Source organism: Scardinius erythrophthalmus, assembly GCF_964197995.2.
Source record: "Scardinius erythrophthalmus genome assembly, chromosome: 9".
Classification (NCBI taxonomy): Eukaryota; Metazoa; Chordata; class Actinopteri; order Cypriniformes; family Leuciscidae; genus Scardinius; species Scardinius erythrophthalmus.
The window spans coordinates 23,275,353-23,300,896 of record NC_138229.1 but is presented as its reverse complement, the minus strand read 5'-3'; the positions used below and the strand labels follow the sequence as shown (position 1 = coordinate 23,300,896).

At 38.0% G+C, this 25,544-nt stretch overlaps 1 protein-coding gene across 2 annotated transcripts in view; it reads right to left on the bottom strand.

Annotated features, from left to right (window-relative positions):
• tox (thymocyte selection-associated high mobility group box) overlaps nt 1–25,544 on the bottom strand; it is a 58,543-nt gene that overhangs the window by 20,213 nt on the left and 12,786 nt on the right. The window contains exons 2-3 of one of the 2 annotated variants that reach the window (XM_081373428.1): nt 7,688–7,753; nt 5,381–5,488 (exon numbers count right to left, since the gene is read on the bottom strand). In XM_081373428.1, coding sequence (XP_081229554.1) covers nt 5,381–5,488; nt 7,688–7,753 — 174 coding nt within the window. The remainder of the gene's footprint in view (nt 1–5,380; nt 5,489–7,687; nt 7,754–25,544) is intronic. The other variant, XM_081373429.1, reaches the window with a different exon arrangement.

Genomic DNA, 25,544 nt, shown 5'->3' with positions numbered 1-25,544 from the left:
TAATACATTTCTGTCAGAATATCACTTCTATAACAAAACAGTTGCCAAATATGGAACCTTAAGTCTCTGACCTTTCTGACGATATGTGTTTTGTCAAGATTAGAAAAAAAAGGAATTTGAGTTTTTAAGCTTTCGAATGATACCTAATTTATGATGATTACTAAAATATGTAGAATAGGAAAAAAAGTCAGTAAAAATAAAGAGCGCAAAGCGTCCCGCTATCAGGAAGGTGCCAGTTAATCCCCTTTCACACATACTGTACAGTCTTTACTGGTAAATTACCGTTAAGAGATCATGTGTGAACAGGACCTTTTTTTAAAAAATACTGGTAAATCAGTTCTGGCCATTTACCAGTATGAGAAGTTGTACCATTACCAGTAAATTACTGGTATAATGCTGTGTGTGAACAAAGAATGAAGATTACCGGTATGAGTATGTACGAGATCTGAATGCACTGCTTTGGGCCAATCATAAAGTTCTTATTGAGATTGATTACTCTTTTTAATTTGTTAACGTTTTTTTTTTTTTATGTTAACGCTTTTTAATAGTTTTTCTAAGTAAATATGCGCTAGATGGACATCTTTGACCGTTGCGCCATGTCTCGCAGCTCGAGCCTTCTTTTTCATTCATTAGCGCTGCGGCTCAGCAAAAACGTGATTTGTGTAATCATCCCCTTATGCCTGTCAAAAATAATGCTATCAAATTGAACAGATAGTGAAACGAAAGCGCTTCTCCTCATGCGGACTAATGAAGACAACGGCGCAGAGTTTAAAGACAATTTTCCAATGACTGACATCACAGAATTTACCGGTATTTTGGTGCTGATGTGTGAATGGTCTCTTAACGGTAAAAAGCCAGAACGCAGTTGCTTGTGTGAACAGCATATTTGTGTATTTACTGGTAAGTCGTTCTAGTAATTTTACGGTAATTTACTGCCATTTCTGTGTGAAAGGGGCATTAGGTGCAACTTTTCAAAAGGTTTTTTTTTTTCTGGGCAACACTTTAAGGTATTTTCCTTTCGCAGAAACAAAACTACTCTATTTAAATGATCACTCCAGGATTGGCTGTGGATCATTACCCAGAGCTCCATGTGGCACGAGGAGCGCTCCAACATGTTGTCATGCCCTTCAACCAATTAAATTGCCAAAGAACAGCAAAAGGAAGAGTAAACAACGATAACCTGCGCTTGCAGATGAGGCAGCTTTTTTATAATGTAATTTTGAATAATGAAGATGTCAGGTTAAATGCTACAGTAGTTAAATTTAATAAGGTGCCCTATTTTTTCCCAATCGGCTTTTCATTTGCCATCTAGTCTGGGATTGTGTGAGAGAGGCAACGAAAGCAATTCAGCCTGTAATGAATACCTCTGGGACCCAGGGGCAGTGATCATTTGAATGCAACATTCTTTGGCCGGGCCCCCAAAACAACCTCGGACTCGCTGAGCTGCCGATTACTGTTGAGAGCTTCTGGATAAATGCAGAAGGGCTTGTCTGTCTTGTGCTAGCATCAAGGTCAAGCATTTTGGAGGAGGTTTCTACTTTGTTTAATGGAGGTGACATGAGAGCGTGTGAAGCCTCGTCTGACCCGAGCTGCGGCATCACACCCGGCGTGTCTTATAACCCGAATGGGATCAAAGCATACAGGCATGGTCCACGAGCGACCACTCCCTGTCCGGCACGCTGCATCAGTGCCTTTGAGCAGCTTAAAGCTCATGCATGCATGAATATGCAATTCATGAATATCTCTGAATAATGCATATTATGAGAAATATAATGCTAGAATTATTTGTGCGATTATTTAAGATATACTACTGTTGAAATATTTAATAAATATGTTGTATAAGAACATTTGTTTGGCTCAAGAGAACATTTCTGAACATGTCTGAAATACACACACAAAAAAAAACACATGTAAGAACGGGCCTCTGCATTCCCAGGAGAGAGCACAAGGTTAGTTTATGCATGTTTAAAATGCACAGCTTTCTCCTGGTCCCCCAAGAGCTCTGCAACATCTGGGGGGAGGGGGGTGGGGGATGGATACGAGCAACTCTATATAAACCCACACAGAAATCTGACAACCCCCCTCATCAGAGACTATATACATGTCAAACCATTGCGGCGGGCAAATACATTCTGTGCAAGAAACAAACAAATAACATATCGCAACTGTCTCTGCTGCTCTTATAGTTAGGGATAGTATTAACATCAAATGCACTTCCTGAATGCCGCATTGCATCTTCTATAACACAGATAAGACCATTTCAACCAAATGTGATTGTTAAACACTTATCAGGTTTAAACAAAAACCAAGAGTTGTTAAGCGAACATTGCTCGTTCTGTGAGTCAAAGTGAGGGCTTTCACAAGTAGTGTCTTTGAGCGTAGTCCAGAAATATGAGAAGTGTGTATATTTTTAGTGTTCGCTGAGTGTATGCTGTAGTCGGCTTTATCTAGCATCGCTGGCACACGCTACTTCATCTTGCTGCTGCATTTAAAATAAATAAACGTTGATACAGAGCGCTTGTGGGCTGACATGCGCTCAACACTCCGCCATTTTGGGCTAATAAATGTGGCTTTTATTTCATGGCCAAGAAACACATGGTTTGGGGTTGGAAGAAGGGGGAATGAGGAGATTGGAAGATAGGAGAGAACCTGTGTGCAGACAGACAGTGCTGAGCTGCAGTCTGGCCTATGAATGCTCTATGTATTTTAACATTTCATTGATTCAGTTTATTTTTTTTCTTCTGGGCTGTTATTATTGTTATGTCTCTCAGAGAGGAACGGATCTCCACTTGCAGAGATGCTCAGATAACGGTATTACATTTTGGCGCTTCAAGCAGCTTTCAAAAAAGTTGTCAGTCAGTGGGGATGTTTTGAAGGCAAAAAGGCATGCAGATTTCAAAGAGATTAACAGAAGTTTTTAAATGTCATTTTAACACATGCCCGTTTTCTTTATAAAAAAAGTCCCTCTCATCACCAGCTCTGATCTCAAGTTAAATTTCAACAACTAAATATTTTACATTATTTAAAGCCAATATTATCAAAAAGGGATGCCCATAAGAATGTACCTTTTAATAATATAATATAATATAATATAATATAATATAATATAATATAATATAATATACATATTTTCCCAAATATGACTACTTCCCAATGGCTACTTAATGGCATATTCCATTGAAACAACTTACACCGTATAGTGTGACAACATGCCTCGCTATAGCATGTTGAACTGTATCTTTTTCTGGGCAATATCAAGCTTTTTTTTTAAGGTATGTGTCAATACAGAAACTGAATTAAAAATTACAACTAGCCCCCCATAGCCTAATATTTATATATATGTATATTTGTCTATCAAATATAAAATTGCGCCAGAATGGTTTTTCAACACCTTTGAAAGAAGAACAAAAAGGTAAATCAGTTTATTTGTCTATCCATTCCATTTTGTATGTTTGATCTGGACCAGTTTTCGCTTGCTCCACTGCACACATTTTGGCTCCATTTCGTAAGAGCAAAATGGCTTTCATAACGAGATCTTAAGGTTCCCCCACCTCCAAAATCCCAATTTAACCCCTGCACGCGATGCTTTGCTATGTGAAAGGCCACCTCTAGTTTCAGTATCTATGCACATAAATTACATCTTTAACGGTACACTCAACATCATTGATCTCAACCAATCGCTCTGAGGACCGGCTTATGAGAGTAACGGTGTTGTTCATACCAGTGCACAGACCGCGGCAGCATTTAGATCTTTAAAATCAACCTACAGTTTAACAGATCAAACCAAAAGGACTTCAGCAACCATTCATTTAAAAACCATGATCCTTACACTTGGCCTTGGCCGCTTTCCAGGTTGCCTTTGTTTCGTATTATAGAGCAGATTAAAAGATGCAATTGCAGTACATGTTTTGCCTTCAGCACTGGAGCTGCGGATGGTTTTCAGCTTCAGTTTTAGCTTCCTGAGTGTGAAGTTTAAAATAGGCACAGGGGTACACTTCTCTCTAATTCGGTTAATGTGTGTTTAAAAGCAGGAGAAAGCTTTGTGGCTACGTACCACACACCGAGGTCAAGGTGAATTCAACTGTTGTTGCCAATAAAAGTAATTACCTGTTCCCAAAAGAGGGAAAGAGAGAGAGGGAGAGAGATGCAAGGAAGCACGAAAACAGCTGAGAGACTGCAGCTCATAAGCAAAAGGAAGTAATATCTACAAAGGGAGTTTTAAGATTCAAAGGGAAACATAAAAGTAGTGCTAGACTCAAAGCAGCTCTAAGATTACAGCAATCCTATTCATACATGTGAAATCAATGTGGAGCTCAATGGCAAATAAAAGTGTGATCTACACAACAATGGATTGCAGGATGCAGGGACAGACATCGTCTAAAGACTGTATAAAGTACAATGGACCCTTTTCACAGACTTTGATGTATTTTCCACTTTAATTTAGCAGGTTAGCTTCTCTCTCTCTCTCTCTCAATGTACATAATTTAATATAAAGTTAAAATAGCAGGACCCTTTTGTGTCATATAACTCTGGAATTAAAAGAAGAAAAATCTAGCTAACTAGTAGGTACTGCTGCAAAGGAGTTTAAGGCGTCGCTTCACAACATTCTCTAAATTAGCATTAGCGACCAGAATAACCGATAACATTTAAATTGTTAAAAAGATGTGTAGAAATTAATTTAGAAGCTATATCTCTTCAATTAGAAACTGTGGTTATTTTCTTGTTTTATCTGTAGTTAGTTAGCTAGCTAGCTAGCTAGTTTCATTTTCATATTGTGTAAGACATTTTGATAAGCTAATATGCCATGTTATCTACAGCGCCTTCACAGACGATTTCAAATACAGCTGCTGAGGAAGCGACAGCAAATTGTTGTAATCTATCTCTCTATTCATTTATTCATTTTAGAAAGTCAAAAAACTTAAAAGATTTATTAAATTTACCGTTATTGGTCAATAATTGATATTTACTTGTGCTGCTAATCTCCTCTATTTTTACATTATATTAAATGTCCTTTGCTTCATCTAACGCTCACTTAAATTAATCTTTAAAAACTCTAATAATTTAATAAAACTGTTAAATGTAATCTGTAGCAAATCTCAAAATGAATATCTATTTTTCATATTGTACATTACAATGTTGTGATGCCTAACTTCACTTGTAGCCTTTAAAATGATTGATTTTAATTGAAAGTGTTTTATTTTTAAATTACGTATACAAAGTAGTGTTTTTATAGTGCATAAATAGTCATCAGCCACTTCCGTTTTCCAAACCTGTAAATGTAAAAAGGGTCCATATATGGATGAGACACACACAAAAATCGTCAGTTGATGTTATTTTGCAGTGATGGGGATCTGGTCGGCGTTGGTGTGGGGTTATTTACCCATGTCAGACGGTGGCCGTCCGTGTGTGTAGGGGTCTCTCTTTTCCAGTGGCCGCCAGCCTGTTTGTTGCTGTGCTGCGTCTGGCTGGGACTGGCAGGTACGCGGAACTAGAGTGGGATGCAAGGCCAAGGGGTCAACCGACACAGCAGGGTAACAAGAAACATGCTCATGCAAGACTCATCACAACTTTCAACTTTCATCACTCTTCAATCCATTTTTTAGCTCTGTGTTCTTTAGATTCTCAATGCATCTTTCATCTCCACCCACATTAAAGCTGTAGCAAACATGCAGCGCGAGCACCTTAAACACAGTGACCAGGGATGTACAATGCAGACAATGCACATTTTAAACCAATTTCAGGCTATGTAATGGCTCAATAGGACCGTATGCAGCTTTTCGTGTTAAAAGAGGTAACTCTGAAACAAGTAAGTGACCTATAATTTAGTGCACTTTCCTTTACATTCTCCTGAATGCATTTGCTACAGTGTGCTGAATAATTCATGAGTCAAATATCATTTATTTATTTTTCCTCGTCCTATTGAGAGCCATAACACCACTGGGCTTAGTCTCTACAGCCTACAGGTTAGACTGTAATTCCCACTAATTCACAATGTATTGTGAATGCTTATTGAAGAGCTTTTAGGACTCACATAAGATATGTCCTGTGCTGAACATGAACACAAAGCAAAGCATGTAACCTCAACATAACATCAAAATTAAGCAAGTCAGTGGAAACCAACAATTAGCATTTAGTTTCAGCTGACTATTAACTAATATATTTATCCACTGATGTAAGATTAGATTACACTGAATAGTTTCTTTAAAAAAAAGAAAAAATCAGTAACACTAATTTGCTGTTAAATTATATTATTATTAATTTATTATTATATTATATATTGTAGTTGAAATAATTGTCCTAACTAGTCAGTTGGTTGACCATCATGCCCCACGTTTGACCAGCAAATTGCACAAAGAGCTACAACTTTGTCAAACTGCAAGCGAATGTGTTCATGATTAAGTTTAAATATACAATTTTCTACGTGTGAGAAAGGTGTGAATTGCACCTTCACACATTTCAGGAGAACAGAGACCTGTTAAACGTTACTTATGTCAAACTAAAAGACAGAAGATGTTTTGAGCAGGTTGCCAAACCATATGGACAGTTTTTTCTTAAAACGTGTTTCATTATTAAATTTACTTTATCAACTGGAATAATTATTCATAACACTTTTTTAACTTGTAATGAGAAAAACACAAGTGAGATGGGGAGGGAGGGAGTTATTTTAGAGCGGGAGCTATGGCACATTACATTCTACATGTCTTACATTAAAGGCCAAACTCTGTGATCCACAAACAGATTGAATTCATTGTGTATACTGCGTCGAGGCGCTTTGCAGAAAAGTTGTTTTAACCTCGAGAATTATTCTACATCCCATTGTGTATAGTATTCGAAGTTTGAAATGTCAAAATGTAGCTTGCTTAAATTTAAAAGAATGCAAGCACAGTTCAGATCAATGCGTCTATAAAAACAGGCCAAACCCAAACAGCTCATGACAAAAGCAGGAAGGAAATGTTTTAATAGAGCAGCAGCATCACACATAGCCTGCTGATGGCTGATAAAACTAGCAGGGAGAAAAATCCTAAAGTTCGACTCTAAACGTACTAGTTTGCATGTGCATGTCCATCTACAGTGCATCACATTCACATTCACTTCCCTACAGCAGAATGTGGCAGGTGTCCTAAGGGGCGCTAATTAACCTGTAGCCTTAATTCATTAGGCAAACGTGTAGAAGGTCCCGTAAGACAACCTGCACTCCTCAAGAAGGCATGTTCACCCTTGACCTTAATGCACCGAACTGCATGTTTAGTTAAAAAAAGTAATAAAGCTGTGCTTTTTATAACAAGATGTGCTGAACTATCTAGTCGGCAAAGCTTGACTCACTGATGAAACAGCTTTTTATCTTGGTTGTTCGAATAAGTGCAAGTATCCTGAAATAAACTTCCCTTTCGATGAGTAACTAGAGGAGAATTGCACTGAAGCGCTGCAGTCTGCCTTTTATAAACCCACGGCCTTGTGTGGAGTCCATACTGTGTGTCGTTTTTAATGAAAGTGTAAATGGAGGAAATGAAAGCCTGCGACAATATGCATTAAAGCTTCATTTCATTAAGCTTTAAATGCTTTGTTTACATGTTATAATAGCCCCTGATTATGGTGGCGACTGATAGTGGCTCTAATTTGTGATGCGCCGGCTTAAACTTGTTTAATTACGACTTAAAACAAAAGGAGTGAGCAGTAATTAACCCACCTGGTTCCCTGGCACAAAGTCCTGGCTGGGCTCTGGCATACTCATGAACATGTTTTCACTGTCGTACTGCAAACAGACAGAGAGAGAGGAAAAAACAATGAATAAACAGTCAGAAATGTTAGCTTGACACATAATATGAGCCACAGAATGAGACAGAGCCACAGAACATGCGGTTGGTATTTCTGTTCAGTGCTTTCTTCCCAAAATGCAGAGCTCGAAGACAATTAGTCTTTGAAGTCCCTGCCGTATCAGATGGAGATGTCAGTGATTTGATGTAATTAGTACAGTGGTAATTAAAGTTGCTGGTTGAGAGGGATTAATGAAATGCTTTCATGTGTGCAGTGGAATACAACAGAGGGAGTTTGATGAGCCCACACAAGGATAGACCTGAGCCTTTAGGAAGGGTACAGGTGTCTCACCGCAGATATAAACGTACAAAAACCTGTTAAATTGACAGTTTGACTTATTATACAGTACCATCAATGGACCGATAAATCAATATGAAATGTAAGACAAGCTGATAAGCAAATACAATTATTTATTTATTTTTATTTACACTAAGATTTTATAATTGGCTTACCACAATTAGGAAGTGTGTAATTTCTACTGGCAGCACCAAATTAGAGTTGCTAATTTTGCAATTATTATGCAGCTATTGTCACCGAAAATACATGCTTCACCTTTACAGTCAACATTAAATAAAAATCGACATATATATTAATATTACTTCCTTAATTTATGTTCCTGGTCTTCTTGTGTATGATTCAATAGTGCATATTATTCCAAACAGAAATTCATCTGTTTTTATCTTGTAGCCTATTTTTCTTTTTTTTAAAGATCAGATTTATTTATTCTTTTTTAAAATATAAAAATTATATTATATCTTGTAATATTAACATTATTAAATATATTCATATAATTGTAAAATTTTAAACATAAATGTAAGAAAATTAAGTTAAGTCACCTTTATTTATATATCGCTTTATACAATACAGATTGTTTCACAGCAAATGCTCCGCCTCTGAAACAGCTCGTCTTTTTTGGCTGACGTCATGTATTCCCTCATACTTTTTCAACCCCTCCTTTCCAACAATCCGGCTCTATTCTGGCACGTAATCTGCACGTCAATTTATTCCAGATGGATGAAATCAAGCCTTTTTTTCTCATTAAATATCCTGTTTCACTTAGAATTATGTCAGATTACAGAAGTAAAATGAGTTGCACATGCATGGTATTTCATGTTGACTTTAAAGTTCTAAAACTGTTTTTTTTTTTCTTGATATTTAATAAGAAAACTTTATGAAACAAGAACTGGTAATGAATCTTCTATACCTCCATGACTCAGTTCAGCCACAGTGTCTTTTACAGTACACATGCAGCTTGTGCATTCACCTGCTGAAGATGCTCAAAACAGCTTCAGCTGAGTCAGTGCAGGTTAAATGTGTGATGAAGGAGAATGAGCCTGTGACCCAGCTGTGCAGCACACCTGGGAAATTACAGGAGCTCACACTGGCTGCCTGCTACAGTCCACTCAGCAACACACTTGCACACACAAATTCTGCTGACACGCCTTCCTGACAAACACACGCCAATTTACATCTGCTCCACTTCTTTAAAACCCATGAAAAATGACTGATTAACATCAAAAGCAGAAATCAGATATGTTTTAAGTTGGCTGTGAGGGAATGGCTTTCTCAGCAAAAGGTCCCGACAGCGTTGTCATTAACACAGATCCATGACGCTTATTTGAGTGTTACGAACGTATGAGAGAGGACATCACAAAGAAGAGGAGATCGAGTGAGAAAGGAAACTCATGGTTGATGCCTGTCACTGGCTGAATGTTTATATTTCTGTTCATCCAAGCAGCACATCTCATTTCATTATGCCTGCTCGAGATAATTCTATGGAAATGAAATGGCAATAATCCTAATGAAAGCCTATAACATTGCGACCTTTTAAGTGTGTGAGTTGATGGGCTGATCTGATTGGTTTTTGCACACGGATGACAGTTAATTTCATGCTAGCTTATTGATTGTGATTAATGTGATCAGGCTGATCTAAGATGTGGCTATTCTTAAACTATGAAATTTGCTGTTTTTAAAACAACATACAAGATAGTCATGAGTGTACCAAAATCAATTCATAAGAAGGAAAAAATGTTGAAAAATGTTGAAAAAGCATCTAATTTTTCAGCTATGCTGCAGTTAGACACATTCTCTGTTACAAAACCTAGGAGCTGCCTTTCTGTTTACTTAGGTAGCAGCTTAATTGAAATGGGACCTAGTAAGCTGCCTTTATAAACAACCAGTTATTTATAACGCAGCCGTTCAAACCATATCCATTTTTATAAAGATTCTCTCTGGTTTCTCCCTGTTATGACCTTTAACATGGCTCTCTCAGTGTTTGTGCGCAGTTCTATCTGCTTAGCTCTTACCCTATCAGACACTATTTGCATATGAATGTGCCAGTGGAAAGTGTGAGGTGGCCTTAGCTGAAAAAGTATAACCTCAGAGCTAAACACATCACACTGACACCAAATCCATCCAGCAACAGTTGGCCAACACCCTCCCTCAACTATACGCCGACTGCACTTTCGAAGCAAACCCGGCAGTGCGAACTCCATTTTGCAAGCTGTACATGCCGATTATGACTGAGGTTTTCCTTGATTCATGCAAACTCGCATTTCTCAATCTTGTGGCAAGCAGGGAGCCATTTTGTGTCATTGTAGCTTTTCTTTCAGAGCCTGAGGTGCCATTACATGACCAATAAAACCACACCTAGTGCAGATTGCCATTCTAAAATCTGACAGCTCAACTGCATGCACTACACAAATTATTGCATTATTAGCAAAAAACACCACAAGAGTCCATTATCAAACCACAGGGCCGCAGGCATCAGCTACATCCTAAAATAAACAAGTTTTAGTGTGAAAAGCAAGAAAGTATCTGTGCGAGCAGGTCAACAAACGACTACAATGCGCGTTCAGCAGCTGCCGCGCTGATGCAAATGAGGTATCAAATAACAAAAACAACAAAAACAAAACAGGGCCTAATGGCTGCGGGACTGTAAATCGATCCCTTCCACACTCCGCCCCGAGCGTCTGGCAGCTTCATAGAAAGCTTAGGTAAAAGAAATTGATCCCAACTGACATGACCACATGCTAACAAATTCCTCATTATGATTAATAGGAAGCGTTCCTTAGGGGAAGGAGGGTAATGACATGCTAGTGTTCTCCCAGAATAATATTAGAAAGTCTGTGGCAACACTTATTAGCTCTGTAATTAAACTGTTCATCCTTAAATGACTCCCCTGGTTCAGAACGACGAGGCCTACGGGCCAAAGTGTGTGTGTGGGGGACTGAACTGTGGCCAGGGATGTGTTCATTCGCTAATGCCCGTATTTATCTTACAAGGGGTTTTCTGTTAATTTATTCTAATTAGTGTCACTGGAGGGTCTTGGAGTTGACTGTCGATCAGAACGAGGTGTTTAAGAGAGCTGTATTTGATTCTAATTTGACGCTAGCTTCAAAATGTCCTCAATTAGCATGTGCGAATAGGCCAACCCAGTCTCACAGGAAAACGTAACTTTTTGACAAGGTGGTGAATTAAAGGTAGGGTATAGGCAATTTGTTTTATAAACACTTTTTGTTATACTATTGAAACATCCTGATAGCAATAAATAATAGAAGTGGTCTAAATATTAAAACATGTGGAAGTCACAGGACCAAAAAATGTTCGTCCAATCATTGCATTTGGTCTGAATGCAATGATTGGACGATGTCTTACCTTCCTGTCAACATATGTGACAAATGGCTATCAAAATGAGTCGGAAATGCGCACAGGCTATAATTACGACCAACAGTGAAATGAAAAAAAGTGAAGTACCTTTCCCTTGTCCATGAAAAATGCTGTTTTTCTCTGATCGCTTCTTAACGGCTGTGCTTCCCCTCAGCACAAGTTTGGTATCGTTTTAAAGTGCAGCATTCCAACTTTGCGAATACTCATAGCGAATTCTCGAAAGTATGAGTCTGAACCGATGAAATGTGATTTTCAAACTCATGCTGATGTTAAACAAAACAATCTTACGCGCACTGACTGACAGATCCGAAGTGTGCGCACAAAGACACCTCAGAGAGCGCGCAATTTACACAGAATTACAGTATTTCAAAATATTTGTTTTGGCTAGTATTCATGCAAGCATTATCTGTTATGTCTTATGTGAACGTTTAACTGTTGGGGAAAAATATCTGATGTGTAACATTATATTAGATCCATGCAGTACAGTAGATCTTAATATATAGGCTGTCTGTTTCATTAATGTTAATCAAACAATTGTGGTATCATGGTATTATCAAATATTTGGTTTTGACTTGGTGTGTGCCAAATTTGGTGTTTTTATATATCATTTTGAATGTTTTTAATAGAGAATGTGAAAATAACTAACTCATTTTTGAAAATATGTAAAGGTAATTTAATGCCGTCTCTTGTCTCGTGCAGCTTTGCAGATTCTGCTGTGTGTGTTTTGAAGGCGTTGCTTTAGAGACGCTAAGAAGGGAGGGTGGGATCTTCTTTTAAAGCTATGCTTTAAAATTGCTAGCCTGTCAGAAATTACCTACCCTACCTTTAATATGAAAAAAAATATTGTCAACACTATATAGTATGGTCAGTACAGTCTGATTCTCGTGACTTATGAGCATTTTTAATAAACGTCAAAATGAATCACAAACTCAAAACGACTCATCCAAAACCAATAACTGTTACTGTTTGTTTACATGAGAATAAAATCAAAATGATTATGCACCGACTGTTCATTTGACAATGTATAGTTTAAAAACAAACATTAAGAACAGAGTTTTGCACAAACAGAATTACAATGTAATTAGGATCAATTATCAGGTACTTCCTCAACGATATTAAGAAACCGGAATCATTAAGTGAAATAGGAACCAGAATCGTTAAGTCCTGAGATTCCTATCCGTAATCAAGAGAGTAATAGCTTTCAGCACCTGCAGTCTGAGAGGAGCTGGTATCAGTGTACTGCTCTTTGAGCTCTCCAGAGGTCAGCAGGATTTCTGCAGAGCCCCACTGCCCGGCCTCATCATCCCAATGTGTACACAGATAAAATGGAAACATTCTGGCTAAACCTATATAACCCTCACCCTGAGCTCTCCCCCTCCTCCTGACAAACTCTTTTTCCTGGCATACACTATTATATAAGAGTACCAGCTATTGAGGAGGAAGGTACCAGGGCACCCTGCCAACCTCAACCAGCTCTGAACAACTCTCTATTAAAATATATGAGGAACTTCTGTTCCTCTAATCTTAAGTGTTTGCCACTTAGCTGGGCCGGGATGGACTTCTGAAAGGTTCTGGGATGAAAACAAGCTGTGAAGCTGGGATGATGTTAAACCCTTATGTTTTATGTTAGGACCAGTCTGTGCCCTTGAGCGAAGTACTTGGCCACTCCAGCTAATTATATTGTACTGCATTCACAAAAAAACTCCTCAAACATCCATATTTGACAGCGTGCCACTGTTTTTCCAAAACTAGAATTATGGGCTGTAATATCAACATGATACGCTATTCATTTATGCACAGCGACAATTTGAAAAACAGACGCAAATGAAGGCCTTTCAGATCACAGCAAAATATTGCATTTGTAGCAAAACTGCATTTGGTATGTTCGCATAGCGTGTGTAATATAATAAAAGCTATGAAATGTTGCATTTGTTATATGAGCAACATACATCTTTGTGAGGATTTGTAAATGAGCGTATTATGCAAAAGAAGGTGCAAAATATATGCATGTGTGGAATTATGAAACAACTTAATTTTGAAAAGTGCTAATGATGATAAAGGTCTTCCTGAAAAGTCATTCTAACTGAAATGTGTCTAAAATTTGCAGCTATTAAAATCAGATTTTAAGGTGTTGAATTCCAACTTAAGTATCATAAATTTCACATTCGAGCCAATTTTATGTAACTCAAACCTAATCTTTCTCACCGTAAATGAACCCAATAAATCAAATTGTGAAAGAAACGCTCCCTCTCCCTCAACGAGAGCCATAATTTTATGCAAATGTTATACAATAATCTGTATTCTATATCTGAGCATGGTAATGAGATTGGTTGCTCTACATTATTCATATTGTACAGATCCAATATAAACAGATATCATAAGAAGGGGGAAGGGAACCTAGGAGAGACACATCCCAGCTAACAGGGAACATTCCCATAATTTTCACTAATGTTCTTTAAAAGTTGTGTAAATATTAGAAAAAAAGTTATCTGGTCTTTAATAATGTTCTCAAAACATAAAAAAATAAAAATAAAAAATAAACATTATTTATACATGGTTCATGGAACATATTATTTGGAATGGTTTAGTTGGATGTTCATCTATTCATTTTTAAATGTTAATACTTGTTTGATCATAAAAGAGAATTGAAGAGAACAGACACACGCATAAGGAACAAACAATGAATGCAATTTGTATATAGAACATACAGGAAAGCAGGAATAATACACTGACTTCATCCCAGCTAAAAATATGTTCTTAGAATGTTCAGCCAACATTCCCATTAAGTTATGAAAATGTTATTTCTGAATGTCTTTTAAACATTTAAAACGTCAAGTTTTTTTATGTATTAAGAGCGTTTTTTCTTGGTTTATGTGAAAGTCAGAGGAGCATTCCACTCTATAATTTTGAAAATGTTTAGAAAAGGTTATTTCTGAATGTTCAAAACATCTAGTTTTTTAAATGTTTTAAGAACATTTTGTACAACAATTTTAGTGAAAGTTATGGGAACGTTCCTTGTTAGCTGGGATTGAACCTAAGCAATCAGGACTTTGAACTTCCCCTATACTGTAACAGCATTTAAGATGATTGTAAACTAAATTCTCTCATTATCTTTCTATTACTCACAACTCTGCGCATGCGCTCCATTCCATGCCATTTTAAACCAAACATCCAGAGTCTGCAGACAGCCGTTACACTCTAAGGTCTCTCTTCATCCTGAATCATCACAAAGAATTTTGTTTGAAACTCCGTATGAAACAGTTAATATACACAGTTTTCTTTTTCTATAGTGTTGTCTTCCACGTCTTGTTAGATTTGACTTGTGTGCTGTCTAGTTGTATGTTTGAGTTTGTGTTCTTTTTTCCCTTGTTTAACTTGGTGGGGTTGTGGTTTTGGTATAGAAATGCTCTTTATGATTCCATATTTTGGACTGTGTACTTCTCAGACTCTTACACAGTTTAGTGTATTACTACAGTAAAATGTGAATCCTAAAGTGAAGTCTTATCTGTTATTTTTGTATAAATATGTAATGCACTGAACCGTTTTTTGGTACTTAAAATTTTGTTAATTTGAAATCCATGCGGCTTTAAGAAATGAATTGCCTACATTTATCTATTTTTATCACTTGAATTCATATAAACATAAATATAAAAAGGGTGGCACAGTGGCTCATTGGGTACTGCCACCTCACAGCAAGAAGGTCCTCTTCAGAAATAATGTTTTCATAACTGAATGGGAATATTAGCACATAAAAGAACATGTTTTTGTTAGCTGGGATGATGCCACAGACATACTGGTGACAGAACAGATTACAAACAAAGGACATTTCGAGGTCTTTTTGGTGAAGCTACACAGATTATCATGCATTTCCTGTGGAACCGGAGGCTGATGGCACTCTCTTGTTTCAACAGTTCTCTCTGCTGTAGCAGCACCCAATCAAAATGGCCGCCGTTCAGGAAGAAGGGTAATGAGATATGAGTGCAATGGAATGCTTTGCGCCGAACATAATCATGCAACTTGCGTGCAATCAATGAGCCCCCGCATCATCTCCCGTGATTGCCTGTTGTACAGACGCGGCTAATGTTTCACCGTAGAAGACGTGGCATACTTTCCGCCGCCATGCATCATGTTTGACTTCTACGACTTTGTAAATGGCAAAAAATATAAAATGATCCAAGAAACAAATAAGAAAAGAGGAGCCAATTGAATATATGTGTTGAACAGTGGGGCCATTATTTTGATGTTTATAGCTCTTGGCAGATCTTGTAGATTTCTTTTTTATTGGATGCTGTATATTGACCCCTTTGTCAAATTGGCTTTATGCATTTGCTTCTCTGGCACTGGATGATATGTCTAGAAGTGACATCTCTCCTGCTCAGTGATACATACTGTAATCAAATAGAACGAATCCTATTTCTGGCGTTGCACCTGTGCTCAGACTTTATTGCTGTGCTGTACTCATCATTTCATGTGACGCAGATGTGAATGGCATCATGTTTTTTTTCCACAAATGTTTTAGTGTGGTACAGCTTTCAGTCATTAAATGCAGTTGTTTGGCAGGAATGCAGCAAAGGCCTTGATTGTTAGTATGACAGTTTTTCATATTGTATGAAACCATTAAGGAACCATTTTTGCTGCACCGACTAGGACATTTTGAGCGTCTCTCTCTCTCTCTCTTTCCCTCTCTCTCTCTCTCAGTTGTCCAGATGTGAATCAGAGCTTTTTTTCGCGAGACTGGAACCAATTTCATTCCTCATCAGTTTCTTATGGAAGGTCAGAGTATGGGAAAATCAAACTGCGAGTGTGTATTCTTTCCACACCCTGTGGTTTAAATGCACTCACTACTCAGCACCATGCTCATTTTCGTCCCCTTTTATGTTAGACTAGGAGCCGCTGAAATATATGGGCCCCCTAAAATATCTATCATAAAACCTCTTGAACTGACAGAAATGGATATAATGCATTTTTCAATGCTAATGTGCTTTTTAAATGTGAAATACTTCACAGCTGTTTTATCTCCAGCGTGTTTTTTTATTTTGAACATCTGAAATGTTCAGACTAAGGGTTTTATTAATAAGTTAACTTAAATTATTTTATTTTGTTTTCAATAAACTGCAAAAAATTATTATGTTTTAAATTGTATGCAGGTAATGCAGGCAGCTTTAAAATACTACAACATTTAAAATAAACAAATAAAGAGTACAATTATTATTATTATTGTTAATTGATTAATTTATTTTAATGCAGGTAATGCAGACAATGCAGGTAATGTGAATATGCTTAAAAATACTCTGAAATGTACAAAAATGGGTAAAATTATTATTATTTTTATAAAGGTAATGCAGCAATTTAGGTAAATGTGAATAAGCTTAAAAATACTCCAAAAATAGATACTTTTTATATTTATTTTTAAGTAAATTTATTTGATTAAGTAACGAAAAGCAACCAAATTATGTCTTTTTTTTTATACTTTATTTAAAAAAAAAAAAAGCTAAGTAAGTCAAAAAATGCAAATGTATACAAAAAATTATATTTTGTTTTGACTCCAGTCATGGTCTTTGCATATATTGTTATGTCTGAGTTCAAATGAACGCAAAACCCCAAATCTGTTTAAATTCAGTTCCTCTCCATTCTTTCCTCACACCCATTTTCACAACATACATGAGATGATATATTATATGAACACATTTTGCTCCGGCTGTATATACATGACTGCATTAGCGACTGTTGGCAGATTGAGGGAAATAATTAATCCCATCATCTTGTTATCAGCCGCTCCGTATCAACTTGAAGGTACATCTGGCCTTTCAGACCTTCTGCCGACCTCCCTATGTCAACATGTGTGGACCCTTAAAAGCAGCCTGTCAGGTAATAAAATATATTCCTCTGCCTTCTCGCAAGATGCTAATGCTGTCTTGGAGATGTGCCAGAAACACTCTCCGTTTCATTTCTGATCAGCAGATGCTCGAATAGCATCAACATCCAAATGTACACCTTTGGTTTCCCCTGGTGTAATTAGTCACCGGTGAAACCTCACATTCTAAACATGTCAACGTTTATAAAACACAGAGAGGGCAAGAAAAATGTGAGCATAATGGCACGCAGTGGAAAGGAGGACGTAAGGGCGAAAAAGAGAGGTTTCCTTATGGTTTAATTTCAGCAGAAATCTAAAGGTCAAACGCTGTTACTAACAGCAATAGCTCTGCGCGAGACGCACACTCGAATGGTTCCCGTACAGAAAATTATAGCTGATTCCCCAGATATGCGTACATTATGATTTATTTTATATTAAAATAAAGAACTAAAAAAAATACTCGATACGAGTCGCTGTCGATAGCAACCACTTCTCTGAGAGGAACACGCAGGGGTTTGTTGTCAAACCAAATTATACACATTCTTTCCATGGATAAACCGTAGCCTGAATAATAAGCAGCCACAAAAGTGGGTCAGGGTCGTCATGGAGAGAAATAGAGGCAAAGGGAGAGAGAGGGAGAGAGAGAGAGAGAGAGAGAGAGAGAGAGAGAAGGGGGGAGTGTTTCTCTCTTTGCTCCCTAGCATTCAATATCAAGAGTGGCAGTCATCTTTGACTTCAAATCATTCCTCTGATGAATAACCTTTGTCTGTACTGCATTACGGCACAAAGTGATTTCTTTTTTCACCCCCAAACCCCCCCTCCTCAAAATGGCAATTTTCTGAGAGCCTGAAGCTGAACTGAAAGAGTCTTCATTCGTGTTCCACCACTGTAATTTATTACAGTGAGCTAGAGTGACTTTCATGACTACCTATAGAGGCACTCTGATATTAGGCCCAGAGATGAGGATGAAGTATAAATCACTGGCTGGCTCTTATTGAATTGGTACGATTTCATGTCGAGCCGAGAAACCAAGTTGGGCTTTTCCCTTTTGCGCTCTGCCTCCAAGGCGTTATGCGGAATTATTTCTGAATATATCGCAATGTAATGCACGTATTCATTTCTATCAGTTGATTGGTGAAAGCCCCACGCAGAGAGCGAAACCAGCCTCCAATGTTACAATTATCTTCACAATGGTCTGACATAGATCTGTGAAGAATGGCAATTTATATAAGGGGGAATAACGTGATGACGCAGCTTTGCCATTGCAGTCTGGTCTGTAAAGTGACAGCCGAGCTTCTGGGAAAATTTTTTCCTTCATTGGTTTAATGATTCATGAATGATGACATATTGCTTTTTTTTTTTCCTTTTCTCCTTTGCTCGTATTGTTGCCGTGAAGCGATTTATCGGTTCCTACGGTTCATGGTTTTTGGTCATTGGTGTCGGCGCAATTAGCTTAAATTAAACCATTAGTGAACTTTAATGTCTGTTTCCCCTAACTGAATCCCTAGATATGCTTCAACACTGACCGAATCTCATCTTAAATAGAGCTGACCTGAAAAAAGATGGGGGATAAAAATGATTAAGTTTTAGAGTGAGCAGCCAGTGGCTTGTTAAATATCCTTTCACAGTGAGACAAAATTACAGTGTATCATAATTTACTGCTTCAGGAATCCCGATGGAGGTAAATGAAGGCATATTTCACTGGAGACCAATAGATGGTGACACGACCACTTAATTGCTTTATTTTACGATTGGTTGAGGGGAAAATTTGGTTTGATAAGGGTGTCTGAACAAGTGTTTTCCAGCACCGAAAGCCCAGTGACAACATTTATTCTCCTTGTTTGTCTTCGGTGTCTGTTTCATTTCTGTATTTTGATAAATGGTGCAGATTTTGGTGCAGCTGTGCGGGGTCAACAGTGTTTAACTCGTGTGGGAGAGTGTTTAAGTGCATCTGCTCACTTGAGGATGTTTGCAGCTGAAAGGTAGGTCACGTTATTTTTATCTCAACAGGAGTGGTGTGTGTGTGTGGGTGTGTGTGTGTGCTACTTTTGCTGTCCGGGATGCAGTCCGACATATGTCTACACTAATGTCCCACAATGCACTTCAACCACAGAACAGCTAGTTGAAGACATGAAACCTTCTGCATGACATGGTGACCCCTCACAAATAACCACATGAGACCACTGTCACCAGCACAGAGGGTTACACAACACACAGTGTTGCAGTGCATATTCCTCATCATTATATTGAGAATAGTTTGGACATGTAAGTCACACTTAATGTAAAATGTCAGAATAATAATAATAATAGTAATAACTTCACTGAATTAGATACAAAATATCGAACCAGGCTGTACTTCATCATATCAACAACGAACACACAGTTTCACTAGTCTAAAGGCCCGTTTACACCAAACTATAAAGAAAACTACAGCGATAACTATATTAGCGTCCACACCAGCGGACGATATCGTTCTGTTTATCTAAGCGCGTGCTTGTCTGCCGCTTTAAAGGTTTGAGTTTGTTATAGCTGGATTGATTCTGATTGGCTGTCATTGTTTTTATTGCTCATAAGGATAAAATCATACTGAAAGTGATTCCAACTTTATGGTTTCTTTGTGCTGTTATCTTTATAGTTGTGGTGTGGACTCTGCTATTCTTTCATTTTGAGAACGATTTTCAGGACTACTGTATCGTTATCTTTATAGTTATCGTCCTTGTTGTGAACGGGCCCTAGACTTTTGTTATCATTTTGAACAATATATCTATTGCTTCAAATTTGAAACCTAGAAAATTTTATTTTGCGAATGACTGAAAAATGTACTTTTCTATATTTTGTATATTTGGCAAACTATCCCCAAAATATGAAGTTATTTTTTTCAATGAAATGATACTCTAAATAAGAATCTCAAACTGCCAGTAGGTGGCATTAAATGTCTAAATGAGTAAGTGATTGAGTCATTTATTCAAACAGCTGATTTATTTAAGAATTAAGTAAATGGCTCTCTTTATGAATGGACCATTGAATCATTGGTTCACTCGACTGATTTGTTGAAAACGCGGATTCATTCAGGAATGAAGTAAATAAGTGTGTTTGACTTGAAGCGGTGCTGCGCAGACCGATCGGTGTATGACATCAAAGCGTCAGTACTCCATTTTTCAGTCTCATGATCCTTCAGAAATCATTCAAATATGCTGATTTGCTGCTCATGAAACATTTCTAATTATTATCAATGTTGAAAACAGCTGTGCTGCTTAATGTTTCAGGATTCTTTGAAGAATATACAATTCAAAAGAACAGCACTTTTGATCAGTTTAATACATCCTTGCTGAATGAGAGTAATAATTTCTAATAATATCACCCTATGCCTTTATATTTACCAAATCAACCTATGAACAAGCAAATGGCTGATGTGTTCCAGCGCTGGCAGCCGGTCCCTAAGCCCATGAGAGAAGAGCATGAGTAATTTATGTAGGGTAGTGTTTCTGAGACAAGGACCCTTGAGAAATCTAATCACTTTCAACAGACTCAAAGAATTTGTCCTGGTGCATCAGGAAAATGGACACAACCCCCCCCCCCCAGAACCCTCTTGCCGTCCTTGTTGCAGGGAGGTAAGCTACATTAAATCACACTAATCGCAAAACCGATAGACCCCAAAAAATGTCAACAGGTGCGACGCACTGAAAGGATTAACATTTTTCTGCCTGTATCTTTATACAGAGGGGAGAAAAAAGAGACAACAAGAAGCAGGAGCCAGAATGACCTGGGTGGACGGCTGCCAGCAGCCAGCTGAAAGGGCTGCAATTTCAGCTATTGTGCGGGAAAAAACCTGTGCCAAGTCCCATTACGTGAAATTGAATTTAACCTCCAACGCGATTAATTCAGATGTTGCCTCGTCTTTTTTCTAACCTCATGGCTGAATGCCACGCACAGTGGCTTATTAAAATATGAATCCACCTTCCTCTAAATTAGGAAGTGCCCTCGTCACACCTGATTGACATGGAGAAGTGACTCGGTACATTTGGGCACAATTAACAAGCTATTTTTATCAACTGCAAGAGCTAGTAAATGAAAACTTAATAAACTGCTGTTTACATTAATTTAAGAACCACCTTTTGTAATCAATAGCAGAGCTCTTGCCATCTGGTGAAAACACGGAAAGCCACAAAGAGAGTCGTGTTCAGTCATTTTCCTGCTAATTTGCAAAACATGGAAGACAATTGAACGGAATATCCAGGAAAATCAATCCGCTAATCTATCATTTAACCTGACACTACGCTGACAGAGGGGTGGCGTGCGACTTGTCGCGGACAGTGATGGCAAATCAGAAGGGCCATGTTCATTATGACAGGCCCCTCCCCAAATCTCCCACGGAAACGTACGTATTTAGGGGAAAAAGCGACACCCTTGAGCGAGCTACTCCGCTTGACAAAAGCTCCCAGCAGGAGCTGACCGAACTCACACATCAGGCTCTGTATCTGAACGCAGTACAATGGGCCACTGTGTTCTCATCCTCAGCTCAGCTTCAGTCAACAGCACAGCAGTGCCTCACATCGCCAGCGCTGCCCGGCCTATTACAGCGACACGACACGAGAGACCAGGAATGCTATCAGCAGTGGACATACTTGGGGGAGAAAAAAAAACCCAAGCATTCCTTCCACATTTGTTCCATTCAATCTATGGCTCAGGCTTTGAATTCATACCACTGCTATTGTATTTGTGTGTCAATAAAGCAATAAGCCACAAAAGACCATGAGTTATTGTGATTGTACCAAGTCTGACAGGTAGACATCAACTAATATAGCATTTACCTAATTGTTATATTTGTGTGTGTTTTTTACCAATAATAATAATAATAATAATAAAATAATACTTCAACCCCAGACCTTGTCATTGCTAGCACTATTCTCTTTGGTTTGACCAAAAGGAAGAAAAAAAGTGTGCTAAACTATACATTAAAAGTTATTTTACCTGTGAATTTTGGATGCTATTCTTTGGAAACCCACCAAATGGTGCCATTTTCTGTTTTTTAAAGTATATACTCTATAAACCAATTAAGCTAGTGTGAATATTGGTTAAAAAAATCATTGGTTACACTGATTTTCATTAGTGGCTTATTGTTTTTATAATATGATAAGACATCAGTGTTCAACAACAACACATTTATTTTTGGAATTATCTGTGTTTAATATATTTATTATTTTATCATGTGTAATGTTTTTCCCTATAGAGAGCCTAAGTCCCTCCCCTTCCGGTCGACCACCATGGGACCTTATTTCGGAAAAATATTGTATGGTAGTCAATGGCGAGATACAACAAATATTTTGATCTCGTTTGAATTGTGCCCTGATTTACACATATGATGTTTATCAATTTAAAAGATACATTTTAAAGTCAAGAAAGTCGCAGCTTGATGTAAAACTGCTGAGGTATAAGACTGTGAAAATACGTAATTAGAAAGACTACAAACCCAGAAGGCGCGCATGCGACGTCATGCCTTTTCTCTCAATGAATGAAGCTAACTTTACTGAAGCTAACGTCTGTCATTTTTTCTATAGTCTTACCTTATAATCGTAACGCAACGCCGTCATGCCTGAGTGTTTTGAGCCAGAATACACACATACGAGCAACGGATCTTGTGACGTACATAGTGCGAGGCGAGAGATGTAGTTCATTGAGCGATTTTCACATAAAACTAAACGTTACTCTTCTGTTTTATGACAAACTGCGACTTTCTTGACTTTCATAATTACCTTTTAAATTGACAAACATCATATGTGTAATTCAGGGCACAGTTCAGACGGAATAAAAAGATAAGTTATCTCTCGCCATTGACTTCCATACATATTTTTTCCGAAGTAAGGTCCCATGAGCCGGAAGCGGAGGGGCGGGACTTAGGCTCTCTATAGAGCTGGTAAGTCCCGCCCATCCGTAAAACCCCACTGGACCTCTAGATTGAAAAATCGTCAATGCAAGTGAATGTGAGAAAATAATTATTTTCTGGTCCCGTTTGAATTGTGCCATGAATGTGAACATATGTTGTCTGTGAATTTTTTATATAATTTTTCATGTTACGAGTTTGACAGTATATTGTACGATTGTTTGGCTAGCAGTTGTGGAAAAGACATAACAAGAAAGACTCATGTCACATAGGCGAGGTCTAGACATGACATTCAATCTAGAGGTCCAGTGGGGTTAGCGGAAGGGGCGGGACTTACCAGCTCTATACTAACTTGCCACATTAAAATATTATCTGCAGTCCCAGATATGCAATTATAGTTATTTGACAACAAGCTTTGAGCATGACTCATCAGAATTTAGACTCAGAAATATCCTTTTTATAATGTTGCATCTTCATTTTCTCTAAGAGAACATGTTTCAAACAGGTGATTCCACAGCCCTGTTTTGTGCAGAGCTGAACCCGAGACATTTTTGAGAGCTTCAGAGCGGATTCTCCTCTCTTGGGCTGTTGCTATGGCGCTATGCACTTCCTCTGCAGCTGCCGCCCTGGTGTGGTGGGTGATAAGCATCAGGGATGCTGGGACACAAGCTCTCTTATCTGGACGCATGACCACAATCACTTCCTGTTCATTACCTCTCCTGCTAGGAAAACACATAGGAATTAATGCGGCCTGACCAATGAGCCGCTGCTAAAAACATACACAGAAAAACAAGCTCGGACACTACAGGGCACAAACATCCCATTATGTGTCAATCATCTAAGCCGGTTGTCTGCATTGATACATTAACAACAAAACGTATGGGTTAACTAAAGCTAGTTTGACTGCAGTGTTTATACCACAGTGCCGAGCTACGACGCAATAACAGCCCCTCCATTAGAATGCAGGTCTCGTTCCCTGTCAGGAAATAAAGATTGCTTTATTGATACATGCTGTTGCCATGACAAGCATCCACAAGATCCGTTTGGTTCGAGATTTCGGCATCCTTGGCAATCGCACACATTTAGCCTGGCTAATGAGTTTCAGCCTGATCAGGATCACATGGGTCTCCATGGCATCCTCAGATGTGCCTTGAGCCTGCATCGCTATTAGCCGGACCTACTGCAGTTCATCACTATTGTAGTTTTGTTTACATAACTATTGATTAAAGGGGTCATCGGATGCCCATTTTCCACAAGTTGGTATGATTCTTTAGGGTCTTCAAGTAAAGTTTGCAACACACTTTGGTTAAAATTCCTCAATGGTTGTGTAAAACAACTCCCTTTTTACCTCAAAAACAGCTCTGTTCACAGCGACCCGTTCCAGTGCATGTCTCTTTAAATGATAATGAGCAACTGCTCACCCCACCCCTCTCTTCCTTGGGACGTGTTGACAAGACACAGAGTGCTGCCATGGCAGACAGTATACAAATGGCAGAAGGCAGAAATATGCTAACACAGGAAATATGCTAATACGTGACAGGCCGTCAGTGGTCGTGGGCGGAGCATGAGCAATATGACATCATATTGCTCAGAAAATCCAAACGGCTTGATTATTGAGACTGTTTAGGCTTTGTGATTATTAAAAAAAAAAAAAGGAGCAAATGGATTTTCTTCATTGTATGTGTGTGTCCACACACTGCAAAGACACATTTATATGCAAACACCATATAAAAGTGATCCGATGACCCCTTTAAGGAGTATAACCTGAGAACAAAACCTACCTTTATGACTCATTCTTCTCTTTCTTGGATAATGGCGCCTGAGAACTTATCTCTCGAACTGTAGTCTGCAAATCACCAGCATATTTGCTAAGAGGACAAAAATATCTCTATCATATTACAGTATTGATTGCGGGTGAACCTGAGCTGGAACTTTGCTTTGAAGTTTCCTTAGAAAAACATGATGTGTAATGATATTAATTAAATAGAGTGATGCTACACATGCGCTTTTACGAGGGTACGAAGACGGAAAAAAAAAAAAGCGCTGATGACATGATATTTATAGGTGCTACACTCACATCCATAACAATGGCAAAAGTCCTTTTTATTTGTCAAGTAATACAGATTTGTTTTTACTTAGGGACATTTCACTCAAAAATTAAAATTCTGTAATTGCTTTCCCCTCATGTTGTTTCAAACTGATATTTTTCAAAAACTTTTTGTTTAATCTTTATGCAGCTTCTGTCATACAAACGACCAAAAAAGAAAAGAAAAAAATCCTAAAAGATTTCATAAAAATAGTCCATTTGTTGTGCTACATAACTTA